The sequence below is a fragment of the Prionailurus bengalensis genome, chromosome C2 (assembly GCF_016509475.1).
Source record: "Prionailurus bengalensis isolate Pbe53 chromosome C2, Fcat_Pben_1.1_paternal_pri, whole genome shotgun sequence".
In the NCBI taxonomy this organism is placed as follows: domain Eukaryota; kingdom Metazoa; phylum Chordata; class Mammalia; order Carnivora; family Felidae; genus Prionailurus; species Prionailurus bengalensis.
The window spans coordinates 110,978,456-111,002,427 of record NC_057350.1 but is presented as its reverse complement, the minus strand read 5'-3'; the positions used below and the strand labels follow the sequence as shown (position 1 = coordinate 111,002,427).

Sequence of the window (23,972 nt, the reverse complement as noted above, 5' to 3'; positions counted from 1 at the left end):
GATAACAATTCTTCACAGATTAACATACTACTTTCTTCTATACAAATGTTGAAAATTAGAACCCCACTCTCCATTTAGTTTCTTAACTCTCCCACCTAATTTACCTTTATTTGTAAACAAAGCTCTTCCAGAGGAGTTCTCAAAATTTCTGGCAGTTGATAGTCATCCAGAAGGCTTGCTCTAAGACCATTATATAGATGATAGCAATGACCAGGCTGCACTCTTAAAAAAAAAATAAATAAAAGGAACATTACCAATGACTTTTTAGAACTCCAGAGAAAATAGCAGGCAGGGAAAATAGCCAATATCTGTATCATATGAACTACACCATAACTAACTTAATATTTCATTTTTATTAATCATACATTCCTTCTCCCCATGTATCTGAGTAACATTATCTAGATCCATTATCCCTATGTTCTAGTTTTAAGAAAGAGATGATTTCCTCCCCGCACCAATAATTTGGTTCCTTTTTACTAACTTACAGATTCCAGAATGCTGTGCTTAATAACTGTTTACTGAGGTTTACCCTCTATATGCCTTGTGAGCATTTTATGTAATAATCCTAGCATTATGTTAACCTGTCTATATTATTTAAAATCTTTTAAGTATGTGCTATTTAGTGAGCTCTCAGAGGGATTTTGGAAATGTTTTAGTTGCTGAATTTTTCTTTAGTGATATAAATGGACAGTGTTAAGGACAGACATGTAGAGGTGAGAGTATTCATATATTTTCAAACAGAATAAATATTCCTATGGACTCTTGCTGCTAAAGGAGGGGGAGGCCCGTTTTCTATAGGAATAAAAATAAATTCTAAAATTCTTAGCTATTTCTGTCACAAGTATACAAAGACCCATCATCTATTAATATAACATGCCTGTAAAAATGAAGAATGCTTCCACTGAGGACCATATAATATACTTTGATCTGGCCTTCAAAGTAATTATTAATCAAATCAGGCTTTGCTAAAGGAATTTATATCTGTGGACCCTACAAGGGGCTATTTTTCATTTGAATTAAACCACTGTAATTCCATAGTTAACTTCTATCAAGCTACTGCAAATGAAAATTTAGATGAAACAGAATACTTCGTTTACTTTATTTCTAGAACCGTTTTATGGATCAAACCTAAGGCTAGTATGTTTACTATTCATATAAAAAAGTGTACCACATGGTGAATACTACTTGAATTAGTATCCAGTGGTATTAAGTCTTCATGAGAAAACCTCAGTCTTAGAGATTATTCTTAGAATAAGCTATCACTTCAGCTCAAGAGCGGCAACTGCATAATCTAATAAATGGCCTACAAATTGCAGTGGGATAATCTGCAAAGATTATAGCAAGATACAGAGCTTTACTACCTACAAATGTAAAACAAAGTATTGCTGAAATTATCTAACTCTTCTTTCCTTACTTACGCCAGTTATCTGAAGATTAACGGAAATTTTTTCGTACTACCTGTAGGAGGCAAAAGAAAAACTCTCTTCTACAACTTCAGACATGATTCTACCACTCATATGAATAAGGGTGTAAAACTTCTAGGAAGTATGTATTAAAATGAATAATAAGTGCAATTACTTGTGTTAAAGGCAAATCACTCTACCATTAAGATAGAGATATTATTTCTTATGCTACCCCCATATCAATGAGAAAACTTCCTTGTGTTTTCATTGGTAACTAATAGTGAAAAACCAGTATAGATGTAAAGTACAGGGTTAGGAGCCCAGACTGGAGCCAGACTGCCCGAGTTCAAGTCCTGACTCTGCTACTTACACAACTGTTTAACTTTTAATTTCTTTATACCTTAATTTCCATACCCTTAAAATGGGGGCAATAACCTAGTTCCTAGCATTGTTGTGAAGATTAAGCAAGTTATTATATACAAAGTGTTTAGGAGATAACATGACATTCAAATATTATTACTAGTTATGATTAGTAATTCATGCTTTTTAAAAAATGGAAGCAATTAAATAGAACTAATAACAAATTAACAAAGAATATTAATTTTAATTAACTAGATTGAAAAATTAAAAATAGAAAACTTGGCAGATATTTTTCCAAAGAAACTATGATTAAAACAACTTACAGACAAAGGTTCCATCTTACCTTCCAGCTCGACCTTTCCTTTGTTTGGCATTAGCTTTACTAACCCACTCAGCAGACATGGTACTGATGTTGTTTTGTGTGTCAAAGTGTGTCTCTTTTATTTTTCCTCCATCTATTACATAAACTACATCATCTATGGTAATGCTGTTTGGAAAACAGATGTATGAAATATTAAAAATACATTAAAAGCACATAACCTCTAACAGGACTACAGATAGGGACTTCAAAGCATTTTTAATTAGTCATATTGATTTTGCAGTTAGGGATTTTCACCACTGTTCCCACATTCACCAACATTACAGGGATCAAGCCCCTTGTTGGGCAGGCAGCATCAGGAGCTGTAGTGGCAGTCAATTCTGCAGATGACATGAGGAATTTTTATTTGCCCATAGTCAAACTTCATAGCTTGCTTGATGACTTTTGTACCTAGCTCTGTGGTCCCAAGTTCCCACATGGTTTAATATCAGCTTCCACAGAAAAATCTGTTTCAATGAGTATACAGACATATTAATGCTTCCAAAGGAATATAAGAAATTTTAAGGCTATTTATAACTAATTCCCAAACAATACGACCCCCAACCAGAAAAACGCAAAACCAAAATTGACCTCAACTCCCATGATTCCTTAAGAAGGTTTTTTTTTAATGTTTATTTTTGAGACAGAGTCACTATGCAAGCAGGGGAGGTGCAGAGAGAGAGAGAGAGAGAGGGAGACACAGAATTTGAGGTAGGCTCCAGGCTCTGAGCTGTCAGCACAGAGCCCATTGCAGGGCTCAAACTCACCAACTGTGAGATCATGACTTGGGCTGAAGTTGGACGCTTAACCAACTGAGCCACCAGGCACCCCAAGAAGGCTTTTTAAAAAACACTTAGAAAGGCTAATCCATTATAGGATTAGAAAGCAAACAAAAGCCTCTGCCCAACACCATGACTAAATTAACTTTAAAGACATTATGAAGTATCTTTTAGAGAGAGAAGTGTATAAGGTATGCTAATTTATGGGGCTCAAAACACATAATCATCAGTAGTTGATATTTAAAACAATTTTTACCTAGTCTCTGCAATATTGGTAGCAATTACTATTTTCCGAACACCAGGAGGAGTTCTTTTAAATACCTGTAAGAATCAATACATCAAAACCTCAAAAGCACATTAATTTCTAAGACATCATTCTTCCAATCAGAATTACTTCAGATACTGTTCCTTTTCAACATTGTGTTCATTCCTTCACATATGCATCTAACATTTGTACACATACTTATAGGTACACATCATTTTCAATTAAACCATCATTTTCATTAAACCAAACAAAATCTCCCAGATTTTAGAATGAACCTTATCACAAACTAAATTTCAAATGAAATAGGATTACTTAAATTTACAGAATGTTTTTTAACAAGAACTGTAAAGCAAAATGTTTTTTTGTGTATCAAACTCTTGAGAGGGAGAGGGTTCAGTTTAACAATAAAAATTACGAATGATCCAAAACTCTATGGGTAAGGGACACCAACCACCCAGGCAGATGCCAAACTCAGAATGGATAGCAGTGGGCTGTACCACTACATACAAGTTTTTGAAGTCAAACTAAAAAAAAAAAAATCTTCAATGGTATCCTTCACAAAGCTACCTGAGTAAAAGGAAAACTTGTGGTCAAGTACCACTTGGCTATAATGCAAAGAAATACATACATTTATCTCTTCATTTACATCAAAGGTAATCAACAGAAAATATAATTTCTAATGTAGTCATATAATTTCTAGCAAAGGAATACACAGTTTACAATTAAGAGTGTCAGAGTGGAAGTACTCTTCTGTCTGGTCTTTGGAACTAAGAGTCCTTCACCCCTTGTCTTCACTTAGGTATGCACTCTAATTGGGTTGGCTGAGGCTTACTGAGGATTAAAGAATCAGCAGAAAAGCTTTAAAAGAGCCTCAATAAGAAATGTCTTGAGATTTTTCTCACAAAAGGAGGGGAAAAAGTACGAGAGAGAAAGAGAGAGAGAGAGACAGACAGACTTTCTTCTGAGCCATCTCCTTTTATCAGGGCCTGCAAACACTGCAGTCCAGAAAACTATCTTGTCTTTGAGAATGCAGTGTTGATCCTAACGAGGGACATGCCTGAACCTGACAAGAGACAAAACATTCAAAACCATAATAATATATTGTTGATAAAACAGGAAATCTCATACCTACAAATACATTAATTCTGTTAAATCAAAATCTCAAACATCAAGCTGTAGTATGTCATAGATAACTGCAACCCAAACAAGTTACTGGTGAAACCAGTCTATAAACTTTTCCCTAATGCTGACAAAACTAATTTGTTAATTACACTCAGTTACTAGAGTTTTTGTGCAATTATCCCCTGAAGACTCATTTGCAAAGTTCTTAAAGAAGTGATTTTTATATGGATTACTACTTCAAAATGCACCTTCAAAAAAAATAAAAGAAAATAAAAGATAATAAGCAGTCCTTAATCTGAAACTTGCCTCAATCTGAAAGACAGAGGATGAATAAATTTAACAACATACCTGTGTCTGGTTAACCGTAGGCATCAGTGAATGTAAGGGTATAATAATAAACCTGTCTGAAAATTAAAAAAGAAAAGTAAACTTTAAGATAAACAGTTGCAGAAAAGCTCCAGATTAGTTAAGCACATAATTCTTAATTTATATTACTATGTATAATCAGAGAAACTTTATTCTTTTTATTTTCTTGTTTTCTTAGTGCTCCAGTAAGTTCTTACTGACATTTTATTCTGTCAATTTATTTCACATTGATAAACATATTCCCCAAATTCCTAAAGAATGCTTAAAAGTTAGGAACAATCTTTTCAAATTATGCTAGAAAACATCATTAGTCCTATTCCCATCAGTTAACTGAACACCAAAAAATTCGCTCTAATATAAGTTTATAGACTTTGGGTGATCCTCACTATTTTAATCATATAGATAATAAGTGAATTTTTAGAGCACTTTAATGAAATTCCCATGTCCACTTTTATGTTAAAAAAATAATGAAACAGCACTGGTAAAGTGACCCACATTTTTAAATATAATTTTGTTAGAAATGTAAAATCACATTCCTACTTTTTAAGTTTCAAAATGAAATAGTTCAACCCATTCGTGATTACTAGACAATAGGGAGAAAGTTTGGTGTAGTTATTAGTGATGGAAATAAGGGAATGTTAAGGAAGCAAGGGTAAACTTCAAGTTTAGCTATGATTACAAAAAAAAATGCAACCCGACTTAAAGACTTAAATCTCTAGCAAGTATTGAGATGACTCAAGATAACTGTATTCCCCCTGCCAAAAACAATTGTTATTCAAAGGAAATATGATACTCCCCAAATCCTCTGATAAGGGTTACAAATCTTAAAAGGTAGTAAAAAGCTGTCAAGCAATTAATATTTCTAAAAAGATTGCTCTGAATTACTTGTCTCTGTAACACAATATGAAATGCATTAACTCGATCAATACTCAGGCCAAAAATAATTTACTTTGAGTTGGATTAGGCCTTAAGATGTAACTTCCATTTTATAAGTATAGGTAAGAAAGGATCAAATGATGATATTATGAAGACTCAGATTCAGACAAATCTAGAAAGTCTAGGTAGGTGGACCTAGCCTAGTCTTTTCCACAAATCATTACCATGGGGAAGGTAAGGGGGATATGAAAGTGATTATGTGGAATAAAAGACTTATCTGGCTTACAATTTTCTGTAATTTGAACTAGTAGCTGTGAAAGACACTTTTGGGGGAAAATGGGAAAATCTGATTATAGACTGGATTATTAGATGATGTTAAGAATTAGATATAAAAATGGTACTATGGTTATATATTATATAGAAAAGTACATTTTTAGAGATGCATATATTTTGAGAGATAATACATGACAGCCGCAATTTATTTTAAAAAGGAAAAAATTAGATCACAAAAATAACTGCTGCATTGAAGTCACTGGTGTATGTTGTTCACTATACGATTCTCTAGTTTTCTCTAAGTTTAAATGTTTCATTACAAGCATTACAAGTTAAAAAAAATCAGTAGCCAGGTAAAACAATGAAAGTAAAAACAATTCTGTTAAAGGTAACATAACTGGGGTAAAAAGAGTTTAGACTGCTGATATTGCACAACTACAGTAGTCAGTGGGAACAAAGTCTATACTCTTATGAGAAGAAAAAAATAAGTTGATAAGCATTCGATAAATTGAGTTTCAAAATTCACCTTTAGTCAGTATTGAGTTAGACCAATTTTTTTGCCCCTTTTAACATGGTCAACAGAGTACAGCCAATTATTAAGGCTAAGTTTTAAAACTATAACTTGAGAAAAAACATTCTTGTTAAACTTTGGAAAGATTTCTTTTTAAAAAGAATTGAGCAGGTGGTAAAAGTATAAATTAATACCTCCTTCCTTGAGAATAATTAGAAAATTAATAAAGTCAATTATAATAACCAATATCACAGCATGTAATTGTAGTGTTACATTTTGGTAGATCTTCCTTGTATTTTTCCTGGTAAATATATACACATACTCAACATTTTTTATTTGAAGTAAACTCTACACCCAACATGGGGCTTGAACTCACGACCATGAGATCACGAGCTGCATGCTTTACTGATTGAGCCAGCTCAGTGCCCCACACATACTCACATTTTTTAAAACTAAAAGTCGATCACAAAGTAGTGTTTTTTTGGGGGGTGGGAGAGACCAACGTTAGAAGGTTCGGCCAAAAAAAGAATCCTAGTTGTTTAAAAAAATAATTCAATTGCATAGTTTAATCACAACTACACTTTTTCTACAGACAAAGGTTATCACTGAAAGTAGTTATTTCATTACAGAGAAGCCCTGATAATCAGATAAAAACATTTTCCAGCTAGAGAACAGTAAATAATTTTAATTATAGAGAATGTTTTGAGGACATTACTACAATGGGATTTAACAAAGAATGAAAAATACTGCTTTACTATTTCAGTCAATACATTTAGATCAAAACATTTTTAGTGTCTTGTAAAAATAAAATGTGTCAAAAGCACTTCAAGAGATTAAGTTTAGAAAATATAATTAGAATTATACAATACTAAATAGAATTTGCTTTGTATTTTACTGATTGGAAGTTAATAATTATTCCTGAAAATGCTCTGGCTGCATTTTATAGGAGAAAAATGGTTCCATATATTTCTGAGACATAAGAGATTATGTCTCTTAAACATGCTATTTAAGCGTTGGAAGCACCTATAGAATTTTTTAAAACTACAGACGTTCAAATCACATTCTCAGATTTGGGTGAGGATGGGGTCTGAGTATCTGAATTTTACAGAAGCACCACTAGTGACTTGTATATTCAGAACTGAGAAACGCTGGGCTAAGGGATAAATTCAACCTTCTTTTCTGCCCAATTAAATGCAGCAGTGAGTGAAAAAACAAACGCAAGTACCAACATCTTAACTTTAAGGGCTCAATATTATTAGGCAAATTTAGAAAAAGAAGTAAAATATTCTCATAATACCAAAATAAAGAACTTCACCATATACCTACCACCTTCATCTTCTGACCTAGAACTTTATTTTTAAAAAAGAGAGAAAGAGACCCAACTTTTGAAAAAACCCAACCTGGGCTTAAGACCACCAAGTTCCTACAGTGAGGCAGCCTTAGACTAAGCAACGCTTCTTCAAATAAAAGAAAAAAACATGCTGCATATGATTTAAGTACTATTCTTAGAATTGTAATAAAATGCATTTCCATAATACCTGATTTAAACATCACTTGTGACATCAAGAGATCATGTAAAGTGCTGATATTGTCCCAGCCTGGTAGGAAGACCAGTATCGCACCATCCTATATGGAGGGGAAATAACCATTACAAAGTATCACGTAACCAAACACACTAAATGTAAACTTCTGTGCACACTTAAACTAGCTTCAGAAGTTTTATTTACTGATTATAACTAAAGAATAGAAGCTCACTCTTTTTAATGTTTATTTTGAGAGAGAGAGAGAGAGAGAGAGAGAGAGAGAGAGAGAGAGAAAGTGAGGGAGGGGCAGAGAAAGAGGGAGGGGCAGAGAAAGAGGTTCTGTGCTGCCAGTGTGGAGCCCCATGTAGGACTCAATCTCACAAACTGTGAGATCATGACGTGAGCTCAAATCAAGAGTTGGATGCTTAACTGACTGAGCCACCTAGTCATCCTGAAGCTCACTCCTTAAAAATAGGATTTACAACGCAGATATTTCATTTGTTTAGTCTTTTCTTCAAATAGATCAAATGCCTCAATTTTGGTATTCTGAGATTCTTATTTCTAGTGTCAAAACAATTTCTTCCATATGCTACTTGTAAAAAGCATTTAAAAAATTATTCTTCTTTTCTCAGGTCTTGATATATTAATGAAATTAAAATAACATCACCAAGAAACAAACAAAAAACTAACCTCTTCTTCCAAAACAATGTGTCGGATAAGGGCAGCAATCAAATTCAGATCAACTTTATCATCATCGATCATTTCCAGAACATCTACAGTACTTGCAGAATACCTATCAAAGTTAAATAGGAAGTCATGAAATACCTGATCAAGTTTCCTAAGGTTCAACCTGTTGTCTTAAAATCTTAAAATTAATTCAATCAGCAAATGGGAAAACACAATTAACATATAGAAGTATTACTGGGATAACAATAGTTAGAAACAAATTCAAGAAGACAATCTCTGCTTTTTTGTTTTAGTCATTTAGCCTCTGTGCTCTCAAATTAGATTAAAAACAAGCAAAAAACACGTACCTTTTTCGCAGTTCCCTTACATAATCTGGCCAGCGTTCTTTATAGATTGCTTCTTTTTCTTCTTTTTCTTGTCTGTTTACATGCCCTTGCATGAAACCTCTCTTAAACTGGGACCTGTGTTCTTTTTGTTCTGGAACATATCTAAAATAAATAAAAAAATTCTTAAATAGCTTAAACCGTTTGCAAACTCTCTGGTTTTAGCAAGTATCTGTGACTTTTTACTTTCGGGTTTTAAAGAGGATTTTAAAGAACATTTCATTATGCTTTCTAGTGAATGCTACTAAATAGTTTATTAGTAGCTGTTCATTAATATATAAAATCCAACATTTTATATAAAAATCATTTTTCTCTACCAAAGTACATAAAACTTTAGATCATCATTAGCAGTCAAAATAAAAAAAATAATTCTACAGTAACTTTTAAGTTTGCTCTAAAAAGTTAACATTACTATTTAATGTAAATATAAATATCACATATAAAATAACAAATGCCTAGTACAAGACTCAGATTTTGAATATATAGGTTTCCAAACCTGAGTGCACATAAGAATCCCAGAGAGCTTATAAAATACAGAATCCTGAGTCCTATCCCTTGTGATTTGGACTCCGTAGGTCTGGTTGGGGTCTGCTAATCTAGGAATTTGAATCAGTGCCCCAGGAAATTCAGTAAATTTATCTATGGACCTACAGACCCACTCATGCTTGAGAACTATTTAATTCTGCTCAGTCTTACAGTCAGAGCCAAATGGCAGAGCCAGAATCTGTATTCAAGTCTCCTATGTGTCAATCCAATACTATATGCCATGACTCCACCACGCCATTAGTGACTGCTAAAAACAGAGGGCGCATCTGCCTAAGAATTCCACCTAACTTAAATGGTTTGAAAGGCATGGGGGTGGGAGGAGACAAAGAAAAGTGAAACTACACTTTGACCCCAAAGCCCCTGGGAATTCGCCTAGGGAGAGCATCTAGATGGAAAAGGGGGGTCTGGACCATGGGCTTTAGAGTTAGACAGAACTGGACTGATGTCCGTGCTCTGCCACTGACTACCTGTGTAACCTTGGACAAGATATAAACCTCTGCCCTTCGGTTTGCCTATTTATTATAATACTTATAATAGTATTGGCAGGAGAATAAAAGAAAAATGCAGTAAGATAAAGCACAGTGCCTGACACATAGTAGACACCCAAAAAGTGTTAACCCCTTCCCTATTCAGTACCTGTGACCCAGGATTCCCCTAAGTCTTCGATACATATAGAGGCATCAACTTGAGGTAGGGCAACCTGAGACAGAGATTAGTCCTAGTCAGCAGGATGGACCCACAGTTGGCTCCCTTCCCAGCAATTCCAAAAAACAGAGGTAAGCTTCAACCCCCCCCTCCCCGGCCAAGCACCCAATGACAACCCTCCGTATCATCTTCACCCTGTTTCCTTCCCTTCAGTTCAGCTCTTCTTCTGGGAAGGGACAGATGGGGGCTTCGCCTGAAAACTTCTGTCGAGGGATCACCTTCCTTCAACTCCCCTCTTAGGGCTGACTAGGGGATGACAAGGGCACATACACCCTTCTTTTGCTTCCAAGACTCTTTAGTTACAGTTCCCTGAACATTCCCTGCCTTCTACGGAGCTTAAGAAAGCAATTCATCATTAAATAATTTTAGCTTACTGTTCTCTCAAACTTTACTTGCACTACTGTCACCTGTTACTAGAAAATAATTGGTAAACGTGCCACAGTAGGAAGTGAGAGGAATGGTGCAAAGTGGAATTGAAGAGAGAATGCATAATAAAGCTTACTGATGACAAAACCAGAGCACAGACGATTAAGATACCCTCTCTCACTTTTAGTTATGTTCTACCCTCTCTGATATACACACTTCCCTTTTTCCTACCCTGAATTTCACTACTTTCCTCACTTGCCCAGTCTATCCCTGCTATATAACCTCATTCCCAATACATTCTTTACTTCTTCCAGAATGGGTCAGTCATACTTTACAGGACAGCTTCTATGTCTTTCTGTCTACATTTAAGCTCTGAGGATAGGTACCAAGTCTTTCCTTGTTTTATGATCAGACCCTAATGCACAGGGCAGGCATGAAGTTTAATAAAAATCTGTTTAAATGTCCACCCAAAAAATTGAACAGACTTTTCTCCATGTACAACCGACTGTAGGATCTTTGTTTTCACCTTCCCACCATCACTTCCGTTTTCTCACTTAACAAGTAAGCTGTGGAATCTTAAAACACAAGTGTTTCCATATCTGTCCATATATTTATTCGCATGTTTACTATAGGCCAGGCACTGTGCTGTACTCTAGTTATAGAGATGAACAGGACAAAATGCTTGACCTTGGACAAATCTGAAATCTATTGCAAGAGGTAAATATAAAGGTGAAGTACCTGACAATATGGTAAGTATTGTAAGAGATATGATAAACCTGCTACAGGTTGATGAGAAAGCAACCCGCTCTGTGAGAGGGATAAGAAAAAGCTTAACAGACAGTGAAGTTGGAATTTGTTCTTACATAATTAAGTTTATACATAAAGGGTGGAGAAGGTGTCTAAAAGGACAACATAGCATGTAACAAAGCACAAAATCATGAATGAAAGGGCACTGGCTGGCATATTAGGGAATGGTACATTTAGCACAGGTACGCCAGGAGACACATAAGACTAGAAAAAAAGGATAGAGCCAGATTGTAAAGAGCTTTGGGATGACTAACTAGGGAACAGGAACCTGATCCTATGGGCTGTGTTTTCCCAGCCCTTCCCTCAACAAGAAATTCAAATATTAATTGGTATATCCCCTCGGAGAAGGCTGTTAGTAGCTAATGGCCAGAGTGTTGAAGGGATCAATAATTTGGGTATACTAGTTGAGGTATTCTGCTACAGGTCATGACAAACATAAAGGTCCTTAAACAAGTTTTTAAAGAAAAATTTCAGGAGGCTTGACAAGGGGGAGAAAGCTCACATAACCAGATTTTGTAGGAAAATACATGGCACTCTCACATATATGTGAGAGTGAAGACAGTACCAGAAGAGGAACTACTAGCACGGAAGAGATAATAACAACCTTAAGCAGAAAAAACGGAAATGAGAGGGCACATGCAAGGAGAAAGCTCTCAGGGTTTGTACTGTGGGAAAGGTGGGAGTACAGAATGATTTAGACTGAGTTACTAGGCATGTAGAGCAGTTAACATATCCTGGTATGATTTATCAACTGCTTGATAAATATTAGTCTTTGGATTTACAGCTCAGACACTGCGTGGAGGATAGTAACCATTGTAAGGCAAACTTGCAAAGAGAAATTATTTCATTTTAACGTTTTGGTGGAAGCACGGTGGGGAATGAATAGAAGATAATGATTTCAGCTGGAAAAACGTGAGCTTCAAGGTACCTATGGTACCGGAATGCTGCTGAGTAGAGAGTTAGATACCAAATGCAAAGTTCAGGGAGAGCTTCAGAAGCTCCAGCTCTGAGAGCGGTGAAAATACACAACTATGGCCATGGAAACAGGATGGCACAGTGAAACCATGAAAGACTGAAAAAAGGCTAATTAAGAACCCTCAGGGGAAATCTTATGTCAAGGGTAGGCAATGGAAGCCAGCAAAAACTGAAAACTTGGTAGGACAATCAGAGGAGAGGTTCAAGCACTAATAACAAAGGTTCCCAAACTTTGCTGCCCAGGGAGCTTTAAAAAACTCATGCCTGGCTACCAGCCCAGATTTTGTAATGTAATTAAGGTAGGGAATGTGAATTGGGCATCTGGATTTTAAAGGGCTCCAGGTGATTTTAATGTGCAACCAAGTTTGGGAATCCCTCATTTAAGGAAAAACAATGTTTTAGAAGGTAGTGGTTAAAAAAGAGCCTCTGAGATTAAAGTTTAACAGAAAAAAAAGGTGGCATTAGTATTTTTAAAGCTCTTATTTCCTAATATTTACTTACCTTATTTTTTCAATTATATCTTCCAAAAGATACTCCGCAACCGGAAAAGTAAAACCAGGTATGTGTATCATTGGACAGTTACCTATTATGGCAGACAAGACATAAATCTATACTCAAAACGTTTAAAAAAAAAAAATTAACAGATTATAAATAGGCCAATACCTTTCTTACCTTTCTTAAGTTCAAAGATGGTTCTGGCACTTTTACAATTCTACCCTATTTTTCCATAATGAATTTAATGAAAAGTAGCAGTCTACTCTTCATTTACTACCATTTTACTGCTACCAAACTGTACACACGCATCACGGTTCTACAAAGTAACACAATATATCAAAGAATAGAGCATTTTAAGTTGGACTCATAACTCATTAGTTGGAAGTCTATTTCCTCTCCATCACTAGTCAAGATGGTACCAGCAGAACCCAAGTTTTAGTGAAATCAACTTAAGAAGCACTACTCTTGTGGTACCCAGAATCAGGAAAAGAGAAAAAAAAGTAGTTCAAATAAGACCTAGCAAAATATTAAATTGTTACTTATTATTTTAGAAACACTAGTTAAAAAAAAAAACCACACAAAAAACTACCTCTCTTAGTACTGTTACTTAAATGCTACTTATATTTCAGACCATGCAAAACAAGCAGTATACATTGTAAACCAAGGCCAACATAGCATCAGAGGTCAAAAAGTATCTCAGGTGGTCTCACAGCTCTGCCTGTGAATTGCACAAGTTTGAGCAGTTTATTCAATGTTAGGTCTGGACCATGCATCAAAACAACAACAAACAAAACAATACAAGCAACTAATTTCACACGTCTTTAAGCTTCCATTTTAACTATTCACCCTTACCCCACCTCCCACCATTTTCCTCTCCTTCTCCTACAACTGGAAGCAAAAAAGATAAGCGTATTTTTTTAAAAATGTACTCTACAGCTAATCAAATTTTGTTTCAAATCCTCTCAACTCTTTTTTAAAATATTTACTTATTTTTGAGAGAGAGTGAGCGAGCTGGGGAGGGGTAGAGAGAAACAGGGAGACACAAAATCCAAAGCAGGCTCCAGGCTCTGGGCTGTCAGCACAAGAGCCCAATGCAGGGCTCGAACTCATGAACCATGAGATCATGACCTGAGCTGAAGGTGAAGTCAGATGCTTAACCGACTGAGCCACCCGGGCACCCCTCAACCCTCTCTTAATTATGCAACCATTACAAGGCATACTGGAAAGACACATCGGCAAAAATGGGAATACTAGCACCTACCTCACAAGGTGTTAAGATGATAAAGTGCCAAATACAGTACACCTGGCACACTGAAGGTGTTCCAGAAGTGGCCATGAGTACTATTAGTATTAGCAAGCTGACACTCTAGCCTGTGACAGTACATGAAAACCACAGAACAATCACAAAAAAAATGTTCAAAATATTCAAACATGAGGTTTGAATTCATTGATGCCACCTTAATTACCTGATGGTGGCACCAAAAACCTACATGTCTTCACTGTAACACAGATGATGCCACCTTTCAAAAATAGGCTCAATTCTCTAATCTATGAGATTAGAAGCTAGGAGAATATTTACTAAACATTTATTTTAAGTACCTGGTACCTAGAAATGTATTAGCTTTTTGATTTTTTTTTAAATTTTATTAACTCTAAATTCAGTGGCTTTGTGATAACTTCCTAAAGCAATAATCATAAAATTTACTCACCAAAATATTCTGAAAATTTCTCAGCATTCAATGTCGCACTCATTAATATGACTTTCAGGTCAGGTCGAAAATTGAGAAGATCTTTAATAACAGTCATTAAAACATCTGACTGTAGGTTTCTCTCATGGATTTCATCAAGCACAATATGACTAACACTGGACAAACGCCTAAAGCAAAAGTGTGAAGTATGAAACTTAGTACAAAATTCAAAAACGGAACCATTCTACTTTAACAATTAGTAAAATCCAATTTAATACTGACATCTTTTGCTAATGTCTAACTAACTAAATGTCTGTCCTAAAGTGAAACATACTCACGAGTCTGACTGCAGCCACTGAAGGATAATTCCTGTTGTACAGTATAAGATAGAACCCTGCTTCCTTGGCAACCGACTGTGAATGAAAGACAGGAGATGAGTTTTGGTTTTAGTGTCTTTACTGAACAAATTACTAAGTACCACAAAAGTTTAAAAGAAAATCTTCACAATTAACTTTTTGGTTATAGGAATGCTTACTGCAATAGAGTAATGGGAAATACTACATTCAAGTTCACTATACATTATTTTCACTGTCACGATACATCAATGATGTCTTTTTAAAGGCATAACCATTAACATTCAGAAAACAACACTTAGGGGCCTAAATTTCTGTTCAGTGACTGAAAAATCAGTTCATTTAAAAAGCTAAATGGAATCTTGAGCTCCAGAAAAGGACTACAGACATACGGTAAGTTAAAGATACCAAAATCAATAAAGTCAAGGGGGGGGGGGGAGGGATGGCAGTGGATGGTGGTACCAAAAGATACAAGACAGCAACTCCTTTCAAGTGCAGTGATGATCTACTAATGTATATCCAGGTAAGTTATTTCTCTAGTCACTTAATAATATAAAAGCACACTTTAAAAAAAAAGACAATCCAAACAGGAGTTTGTAGTTTGCAAGCTTCCTATGCTGCAGTTACTTTAAATGTTAATTTTAATAGTAATCAACATAAAAATAGGGGGAAATCTTTCTTTTGAATCTCTAACTTCAATGTTTCACTAAAATCTACCTGTATACAAGAGGTGAACATTCTTTACCTCTGGAGACGAATCTGGTATCCGGTACTATTACCATTGCCACAAGATTCGGCCCTTTCTGCGGCCACTCTCTCTGCAACCTTTAATCAAAATAAAAGACATTTACAAAGAAAATAGGATTTCCTTTAGGACAAATATCTTGAACATCCATAAAACCTGGGATTTCTGAAAAAATGTTCATCAGATTTTCAGGAGTTAAAAGAAGAGACAGATACTAAAATTCAAGGGTTCTAAAACCGTGTATTGTCCCTTAAAAGCTGCAGACTACTGCCTCTTACATTGACTTTCCACTTTCTCTTAAAAAGCCCTTCAAGGCCAAATTCTCATCGCTATTTTCAAACTAACTTTCTATATAGCATCCTCTCATTCATCTCTACCTTTCTTTTGAACTTTTCTAAAACAGAAATCATGATCTAAACTTATAAACCTTGTATATAATTTGAGGGCAAATACATGTTGGTACTTTTTGTTACTCGAGATTTTGTTTTTGGTAGAGATTGGTGTTGCTTCATTCCTGGTTCTTGGTTTTGTTCTAAAAGTTATGGCTGCCAAAAATTAACTTGGAATTGATAATCCAATACGAATTTATGTAACTAAAAGTAACCAATAGACATCTTGTGACAGTGATTTATGAGATTAGAAATAGAAAATGGCATAATTAAGAAACAATACTTCAGAAATTAAGTATTGCCCAACAGATCTTGGAAAAATAAACAAAAAATAACCTAGTCAGTATTTCTTCCCACTGTCAATATATATGTGTAATATTGTATTAGTGAAAATTGATCATATTTTTAACTTACTTAAATCTAGCTATATAATTGTACTATACCAAAAGTGGTTCTTTTTTGCCATTCTGTCATCTTATAAAATTTCTAGAAATATGATTCTACCAAAAAGACTACTGCACTTTCTTTAGAAATCATAGTTTAAAATGTATACTGTTATTTCCTCCAAAATATTGTCACAATTGGTAACACAGTCTCTAACCAAATTCTTTATTAAATGACCTGGAGATGATAAATAGCAGTATCATACAACTAAACATAACCGTAAATCTTTATAATTTAAATTTACACAAAAAACCATGTAACACTGAAATAAATTCACTATACCCATCAAATGTTGCAAGAAACCCCTAACATATTAAAAAATACATAACCCATACACTTAACTAGGTCCTCTAACTAAACAAACAGAAATGCTGTTTGTTTGTAATAAACATGTACCTAAAAGTGTTAATAGGATAAACCTAAAATAGTATCTTAATTTTTATGATAAATTCCCTCTTATTGAGCAATTGCATTAAAAAATTTAAAATGCAGCTAAAATATGCAAGGCTTCCTGCTTTCACCATCAGTGTACTTACATACTGAAAAAACAATCTGAGAACCAAAAAACAATGCTGAATGAATCAAGTGGTAACATTTAAAGCATCTACACTGATGGGGATTATTTGGAGTTTATAATCCCACAAAAATTTATCAGCTTTCTCTTCTTCTAATTTTATACTAAAGTTTACCTGAATTTATAATTTATCTTAAACTCATGAACATCCATTATCAATAAGAGGTCATTCAAGATTTTGGTCTTTACTACCAAATATTTACTTTCAAAACAACACATCCTAAATCTATTTAAGAACCATTACAAACCTTCAAAGCAGTTTAGTTCCAGCAAGACTAGGAGGATGGAAAATAAAGTGGGGAATTTTAAAAAGTGAGACATTACTTACCGAAATGGCACTAATTCTTCTTGGCTGAGTACAAACTATCCTGCATGCAGATCCTTTTCCTCTTTCAATGTAGTTATCCAAAATGAACTGAGTAACTTGAGTAGTTTTTCCACAACCAGTTTCACCACTTATTACTGTTACTTGATGGTTATCAATCATATTCACCAATTCCTATTTCAAAATGGAAAATAAGTTGAAGAACATCACATAGTGACTAACTCTGAAAAAGTAGTAATCAAAATACCATCAAACTGAAGGTAACCATTTTTAACAAAGGTATTAATGCATTTAAAATTTTGTTAAATGCAATGCTGACAGTTTGTATATCTGAGTCTACCTGTTTTCAAGAGAAAAGCAGCATCAAATTATGAAAAAAACAAACACAAGGCACTATGAAAGGAAAACACACCAACAAGAACTAGAAGAGACAGCTCTAAGTTCTACACATAAGAATAAACATTAATTAAAAAGAATGCTGAGTGTAGGACTACTGAGTACAAGAAAAATCCCAATACCCAACCAACTACTGAAGACATTAAGGGGTTATATCAAAACTCAAACAATACGGCTTTGTCTGCAGAACAAGTTTTGTATGCTGTTCCAGAGAACAAGGAAGTCTATAATGTATTTCCTTTCAAATAATTAAAGTTTGTAAATACCTAAATCAAAGGAGTAAACTTCAAATATCTGGAAAACCTCACATTTGGGGAAGGTCTTTCTTAAAACTTTTAGATAAACACTAATATTTTTAATAGTAATATTCACTGTATTAATAAGACCATCCTACTACTTCAAAGTAGTATTGGAGGTTATTTTTATCTACATTTTGAAAACTCACCTTTAAAAATTTTCCCATCTACTCTAACACACTATACATATATCAGAACAAGTTCCAAGTTTAAACAATGAAATTATAGCTTGTACAGCATGTGATTAATTCATTCAATATTTACGGGGGGGGGGGGGGGTCTCTGAGTCAAGTAATACATAGTGAACACTTTGTCCTCAAGAATTTACACCAGCCTAAGGGAGGAAAAAACACTGTGGCAGGTGGTACTTAACCAAAACTTTAATCAAAACAAAGTAAGGCTGAGAGAACAGAGTAGGATGGAGGACTGTATTACTCTCTATAAGGTAACTATGTAATAAAGCATAATAAATTAACTAAAGTACTCTATTTTCAGTAGTCTCAATTTTAATTAAAATGTTTGGTCTCAAATTAGGAGTAAGGGTATTTACCCAAGATAATTTACATGTGAAAATTCTACTTTTCTTAAAGTTCTAAACATTTCATTTTAGACAGAAATGAGAAAAGTTCAGGAAAATGGTTTCATGACCATTTTTTTCTTTTGGTCTTTCAAAAATTCAAAAGAATAAAATGAACTTTCAATAATATCCTTCAGAGGAAAGTTCTTTAGTTTGTATTTTTTGATATAGATCTTAAAAGAATTATATTTTAAGTATTTTGCAAATTAAAGGATATATTATTTTACCTTTTGCATTCCATATGAAGGCAGCTTTTCCCTGAAATGCTGAAAATTAAAAACAATTGTTAATTTTCACAAAAGAATCAAATTACAATCATGGTAATCAGAATATATCATAAATATGCTAGAATCCCAATATATTATTACTTCATTGATTATGTCAAGTATCAAGACTTAAAAAAGAATTTTTATAAAAAAGAACTCATGAACTTAACAATCCCCTTTATTTTTAAAACACTGAAAAAGAGAATTCCACTACATTCAACAGAGTGGAGACACTCTTTGAGTTAAAGTGGCAGTAAAATGCAATCTGATCTGTCGTCTAATATAGCATTCTTGTAGTCCCTAAATTGCTTTTACCATCTTTTGTTTGTTTTATATATTCATCTTAGATTTGTTTTGCTATCACAATTCATTTTCCCACCCATCAATCCACCATTTACTAATCCATTAGGCACTAGTACAGATGAATTACTTCTGGGTACTTGCCTTTCAGAATCAAAGAAAATTGAAAACAAGTAACATGTGGGGCACCTGGGTGGCTCAGTCAGTTAAGCGTCCGGCTTCAGCTCAGGTCATGATCTCACAGTTCGTGGGTTCAAGCCCCATGTCGGACTCTGTGCAGATAGCCCAGAGCCTGGAGCCTGCTTTGGATTGTGTCTCCCTCTCTCTCTCTGCCCCTCCCCTGCTCTCACTCTGTCACTGTGTCTCTCAAAACCAAATAAACATTAAAAAAAAATAAAAAAAATAAATACATACAACAAGTAATATGTGAAGAAAATCTGGTCCTACCATTTAAGAGCTAAGATCTTAAGACAAACCTGGATCCTGAATCCCTCAAAGGTTGTATCTCATAAGGTTGCAAGGAATCTGAATGAAAAACCTTTGTATAAAAAGTAGCAGTTTCTGACACATATAAGCTACTTAATTTTTGGTGAATTGCAACTAAAACACCCAAGAAGAAATGATTAACTCCTGTATCTTTTATTTGATGATGTCTTTGCAATTCTGAAAACTTACACTACATGAAAATGACATACACTTAAGAGTATTATGGTTTACAATGACCTAGGTACATTATAACATGAAAAAACCACAGCTTTAATAAACTTCCTTTATTGAAAAGAAAAAAAAAAAAAGCAGTAAAATTAGAACTGTCCCAGGTAATCCAGTATATTATTGCCATTTTTCAAAAATTTTTATTTCTTGAAATATTGCCCTCATCTTTTGCCTAGATTTGTCAAAATAGGAGAATAAAAAAAATCCCCCACTATTTTTTTTGTGATGTAATTGACATACAACATTATAATAGTTTCAGGTGTATAACATGATTCAGTATCTTCTTGTACTATGAAATGATTACCACAGTTAAGTCTAGTTAATATCCATCATCACACATATTTACAATTTTTTTCTTTATAACAAGAAGTTTTAAGCTCTTAGCAACTTTCAAATATACAGGGTAGCATTACTAACTATACACTATATATTATATATTAGCATTATATATATAACACATTGTTAATATATTAACATTATATATATATATTAGCATTATTAACTATGCTATATATTATGCTATATATGCCTGCTTGGTTATGGTCAGTCAGATAATTCTCAGTATCATAAAAAACAAGGCAATGTGATGACTTGAATGAATTCTAGCAATCTGAAACAAGTTGCCACACTTTTGTTGGTAATTTTTTATTATAATACATTATTTAAAACGATTTAATGATTTCTAGAAGTACTTCATGTACTTCAATGTAACCATCTCAATATATAAATATATAGAAGCTCTCCCATTAAATTTGAAACTAGCATTAACCACATTTGCTTTCTAAATATGTAAATGCTGAAGATAGTTACAACCCAATATTCTTTATCAAGACAGACAACCCTTCTATTTCCTAATTTCTGGCTGTAACCCTGAGATATGAGACAATGAAGATTATAAGCTGCTTGAAGACAGGAAATGTCTTATTAGTCTTCAGAAAACACAGCACAATGACAGACATGTAAAAAATGGAAAATTAATGTTTATTAAATAAATTATAACAATGGCATATTACCAAAAAGGATTAAAAAGTTGAGCTCTTAAGCACATCTAACTTTTATTTTATTTTTTATTTTATTTATTTTGAGAGAGCAAGAGCACAAGCAAAGAAAGGGCAAAAGGAGAGGGAGACAGAGAATCCCAAACAGGTTCCACATGACCTAGGGCTTGATGGCACAACTGTGAGATCATGACCTGAGCTGAAAAGAAGAATCAGGGGCTCAACCAACTGAGCCACCCAGGCACCCAATACATCTGAATTTTAGACTGGATTCTGTTACTAGCTGTGCAACTGTAGATAGGTCACTTGACCTAAGATTTTTTCCCCTCTCCATCACAAATATGCAGAATTTCTTACACAGGGTTGTTGGGAGGTTTAAATGATGTAGTACATGTGAAGTGTTTGTAAGTGTCTAGCCAATAGGAAGAATGTTTTACACATTTGTTCTCCTAACTTCCTTACTGGATCACTCACACATTTTTAATATTTGAGTCTGTCCTCCAAACAAAGCAGAGAGATAGGAGCTAAATCTCCTTCTTCCTAAGGCTATAAAAGAAGCTCTGCTCTCAACCACAATAATCTGAAATGATTAAACTTGAAGTCTCCTGTCCTGGAATCATATTTTCACTACATAGGCATCAAAAAATTACACAATTCCCCTCTGGACAACCTTACCTCAACTGTTTTTTGTTTTAATTTTTTCATTTTTGAGAGACAGAGACAAAGCATGAGCAGGGGAGGGGCAGAGAGAGAGGGAGACACAGAATCTGAAGCAGGTTCCAGGCTCTGAACTCTCAGCACAGAGACCGACACGGGGCTCAAACTCACAGACCTGCGATCATGACATGACCTGAGCTGAAGTTGGACGCTTAACTGACTGAGCCACCCTGGTGCCCCACTTTTTTTTTTTTTAAATAATTTTTTTAAGTTTATTTTGAGAGGGACAAAGACAGCATGAGCAGGGGAGGGGCAGAGAAAGTGGGAGAGAAAGAATCCCAAGTAGACTCTGTGCTGTCAGTGCAGTGCCCAATGCAGGGCTCAAACTCATGAAACTGAGATCATGAGTGAGCCAAAACCGAGAGTCAAGACACTTAACCGACTGAGCAATCCAGGTGCCCCTTTACCTCAACTGTTCTAATCAGGATATCCAACCTCATCAACGACAGTCAATGGATCCTTTCTTTCCTATGGGACAGGTGATATTCTGCCTTTCTCACAAAAAGTAATACATATTTGCATATTAAAGATGTGGCCCTCAGAATTTCCTCATTTTCTCTTAAAAGAAATACATGTGAACATTTTATTACATCTATCTCTAGAATATCCACAAAGCGTAAATTTTATGTTTTAACAGGAAGGGACCTAAAAATATCTTGCCTACCATAGAAAGAACATACTGAAAAACTCAGAAGAATTTTGTTCTTGTCACAGTCTTATCTTTAAAATGCTGGCGAACATATGTACATCATTACTTTGGGGTATTTAATTTTATCATCTGTAAAAGGAAGGAGTTGGATTAAATGGTCTAAACACCTTACAATTCTAACCACCTTGTCTCTTACGACATCTCACAAAACTGTCCAAGAAAGGTTCAACTAATTTCTTCTCCTCACTATGTAAGCTGCTGTAGGTTATATGCAATTCCACTCCCAATGCTTTTCTCTGGTATAAGAGAAAGAATCCCCACAGAGAACAGTCTATAGAAATACCACTGATCTATACCACGTAGCTACTTCTAAACGTAAATATATTTTTATCAAGTGTGAGAAGAAATGACAAAAACTTTTTCCACATCTTGCTTTCCATTACCTGCATTTCAATATACCGAGGGTCACTTTTTTTCTTTTGTAAATCTTCCAATAGATGTTGGTCTAAGGTTACATCAGGTTCATTTTCTTGCAAGAGATACTCAGAATCTCGGTCAATATATTTGTCCCTGATTCTAAATGTCCTCTTTTCTTGATTTATCAATTTCTTTTCCTGGTCCTCAAGTTTTTTCTCTGAGTTTGGTTTGCTCTCAGCAGGAGCTTCAGTCCCGTAACTATTTTGACAAAATAAAAAAATGATAAAAGGTTAAATGAAGAGCTGCTAGAGCCCTGACACAAAACAATATGCTAATTATTTTAAAATCACCAGCTATTATTCTTTCTTAGATCAATTATGAAAATACTTAGATTTTTATAATGAATTCAAAGTTTTCCTCCTTGTAAATAGATATTACCATACAAGTTATTCCTTGTGTAGCTAAAAAAATTAAAATTCACATAAGTCATCCCTCCATTGCAATGACTTACCGTATTTTTCTGATTTTTCTAAGCTTCATTTCACAACTTCCATTTTCTTCCTGCCACCATTTCTGAGTGCTTATAAATGGGATGCTACATTATACAGTCCCAGAAAAACCTGTCTTAATTTTTCCTCTAAATGGTACAGACCCCGTAATCATCCTAAAATAGCAACAATTTAACTTCTTACAGATTTCTCCCAGAATTTTGGAAATACAAAGATGGTGAAAAGGAAAACAATAAACAATAACTTAATAATGATCACATATCCAAATAGACTATTCCTACCATTTAGCTTTCTGTGGAATGAATGTGCCATCTGGATTTTTTTCAATCTACCACCAAATAGAGTCAGTCTATATAAGAAAAAGGCTTACTTCAAGGTTAAATTTCACTTATTGAAGAGTCTAAAGAGGTTATTTTTATTATCTTTTTTTCCCCCTAGCCAATGCTATGAAAGAAGTGTTACTCGGTCCATTCTTTAAAAGAATGTGTTTTGCTTTACCCGTGATCTTCAGGAGCAAACCAGGATATCTGTGCTTCCGAATCTTTATCATTCTTAGCTTGGACTGAATGCAGCAGCTGCACAATTTGTTCTTCTCGACGTTCATCCATGTGTACCACAGCTCTCTATTTTGTGCAAAGCAAACAGTATCCTTATCAACACTAGAAAGCATGTACAAAATCATTTGATAACTAAAACAAAAGAGCAGATATATACATATCCAACATTCATATGAAACCTAAAATTGCCCTACCAGGTGCTCTAGTCCAATTTCACTTCACAGACCTAATGTTAATATTTTTGTATATATCCTTTTT

The 23,972-nt window shown here is 34.5% G+C and overlaps 1 protein-coding gene across 1 annotated transcript in view; it reads right to left on the bottom strand.

Moving 5' to 3' along the window:
* Positions 1-23,972, bottom strand: part of DHX36 (DEAH-box helicase 36) — a 50,365-nt gene that overhangs the window by 18,780 nt on the left and 7,613 nt on the right. The window contains exons 2-16 of the mRNA XM_043595080.1: positions 23,656-23,780; positions 22,675-22,906; positions 18,815-18,853; positions 17,322-17,492; positions 15,587-15,666; positions 14,827-14,901; positions 14,510-14,676; positions 12,807-12,888; positions 8,871-9,011; positions 8,527-8,629; positions 7,852-7,939; positions 4,636-4,691; positions 3,157-3,221; positions 2,107-2,250; positions 105-222 (exon numbers count right to left, since the gene is read on the bottom strand). Of these exons, the coding sequence (XP_043451015.1) occupies positions 105-222; positions 2,107-2,250; positions 3,157-3,221; positions 4,636-4,691; positions 7,852-7,939; positions 8,527-8,629; positions 8,871-9,011; positions 12,807-12,888; positions 14,510-14,676; positions 14,827-14,901; positions 15,587-15,666; positions 17,322-17,492; positions 18,815-18,853; positions 22,675-22,906; positions 23,656-23,780 (1,686 nt within the window). The remainder of the gene's footprint in view (positions 1-104; positions 223-2,106; positions 2,251-3,156; positions 3,222-4,635; positions 4,692-7,851; positions 7,940-8,526; positions 8,630-8,870; positions 9,012-12,806; positions 12,889-14,509; positions 14,677-14,826; positions 14,902-15,586; positions 15,667-17,321; positions 17,493-18,814; positions 18,854-22,674; positions 22,907-23,655; positions 23,781-23,972) is intronic.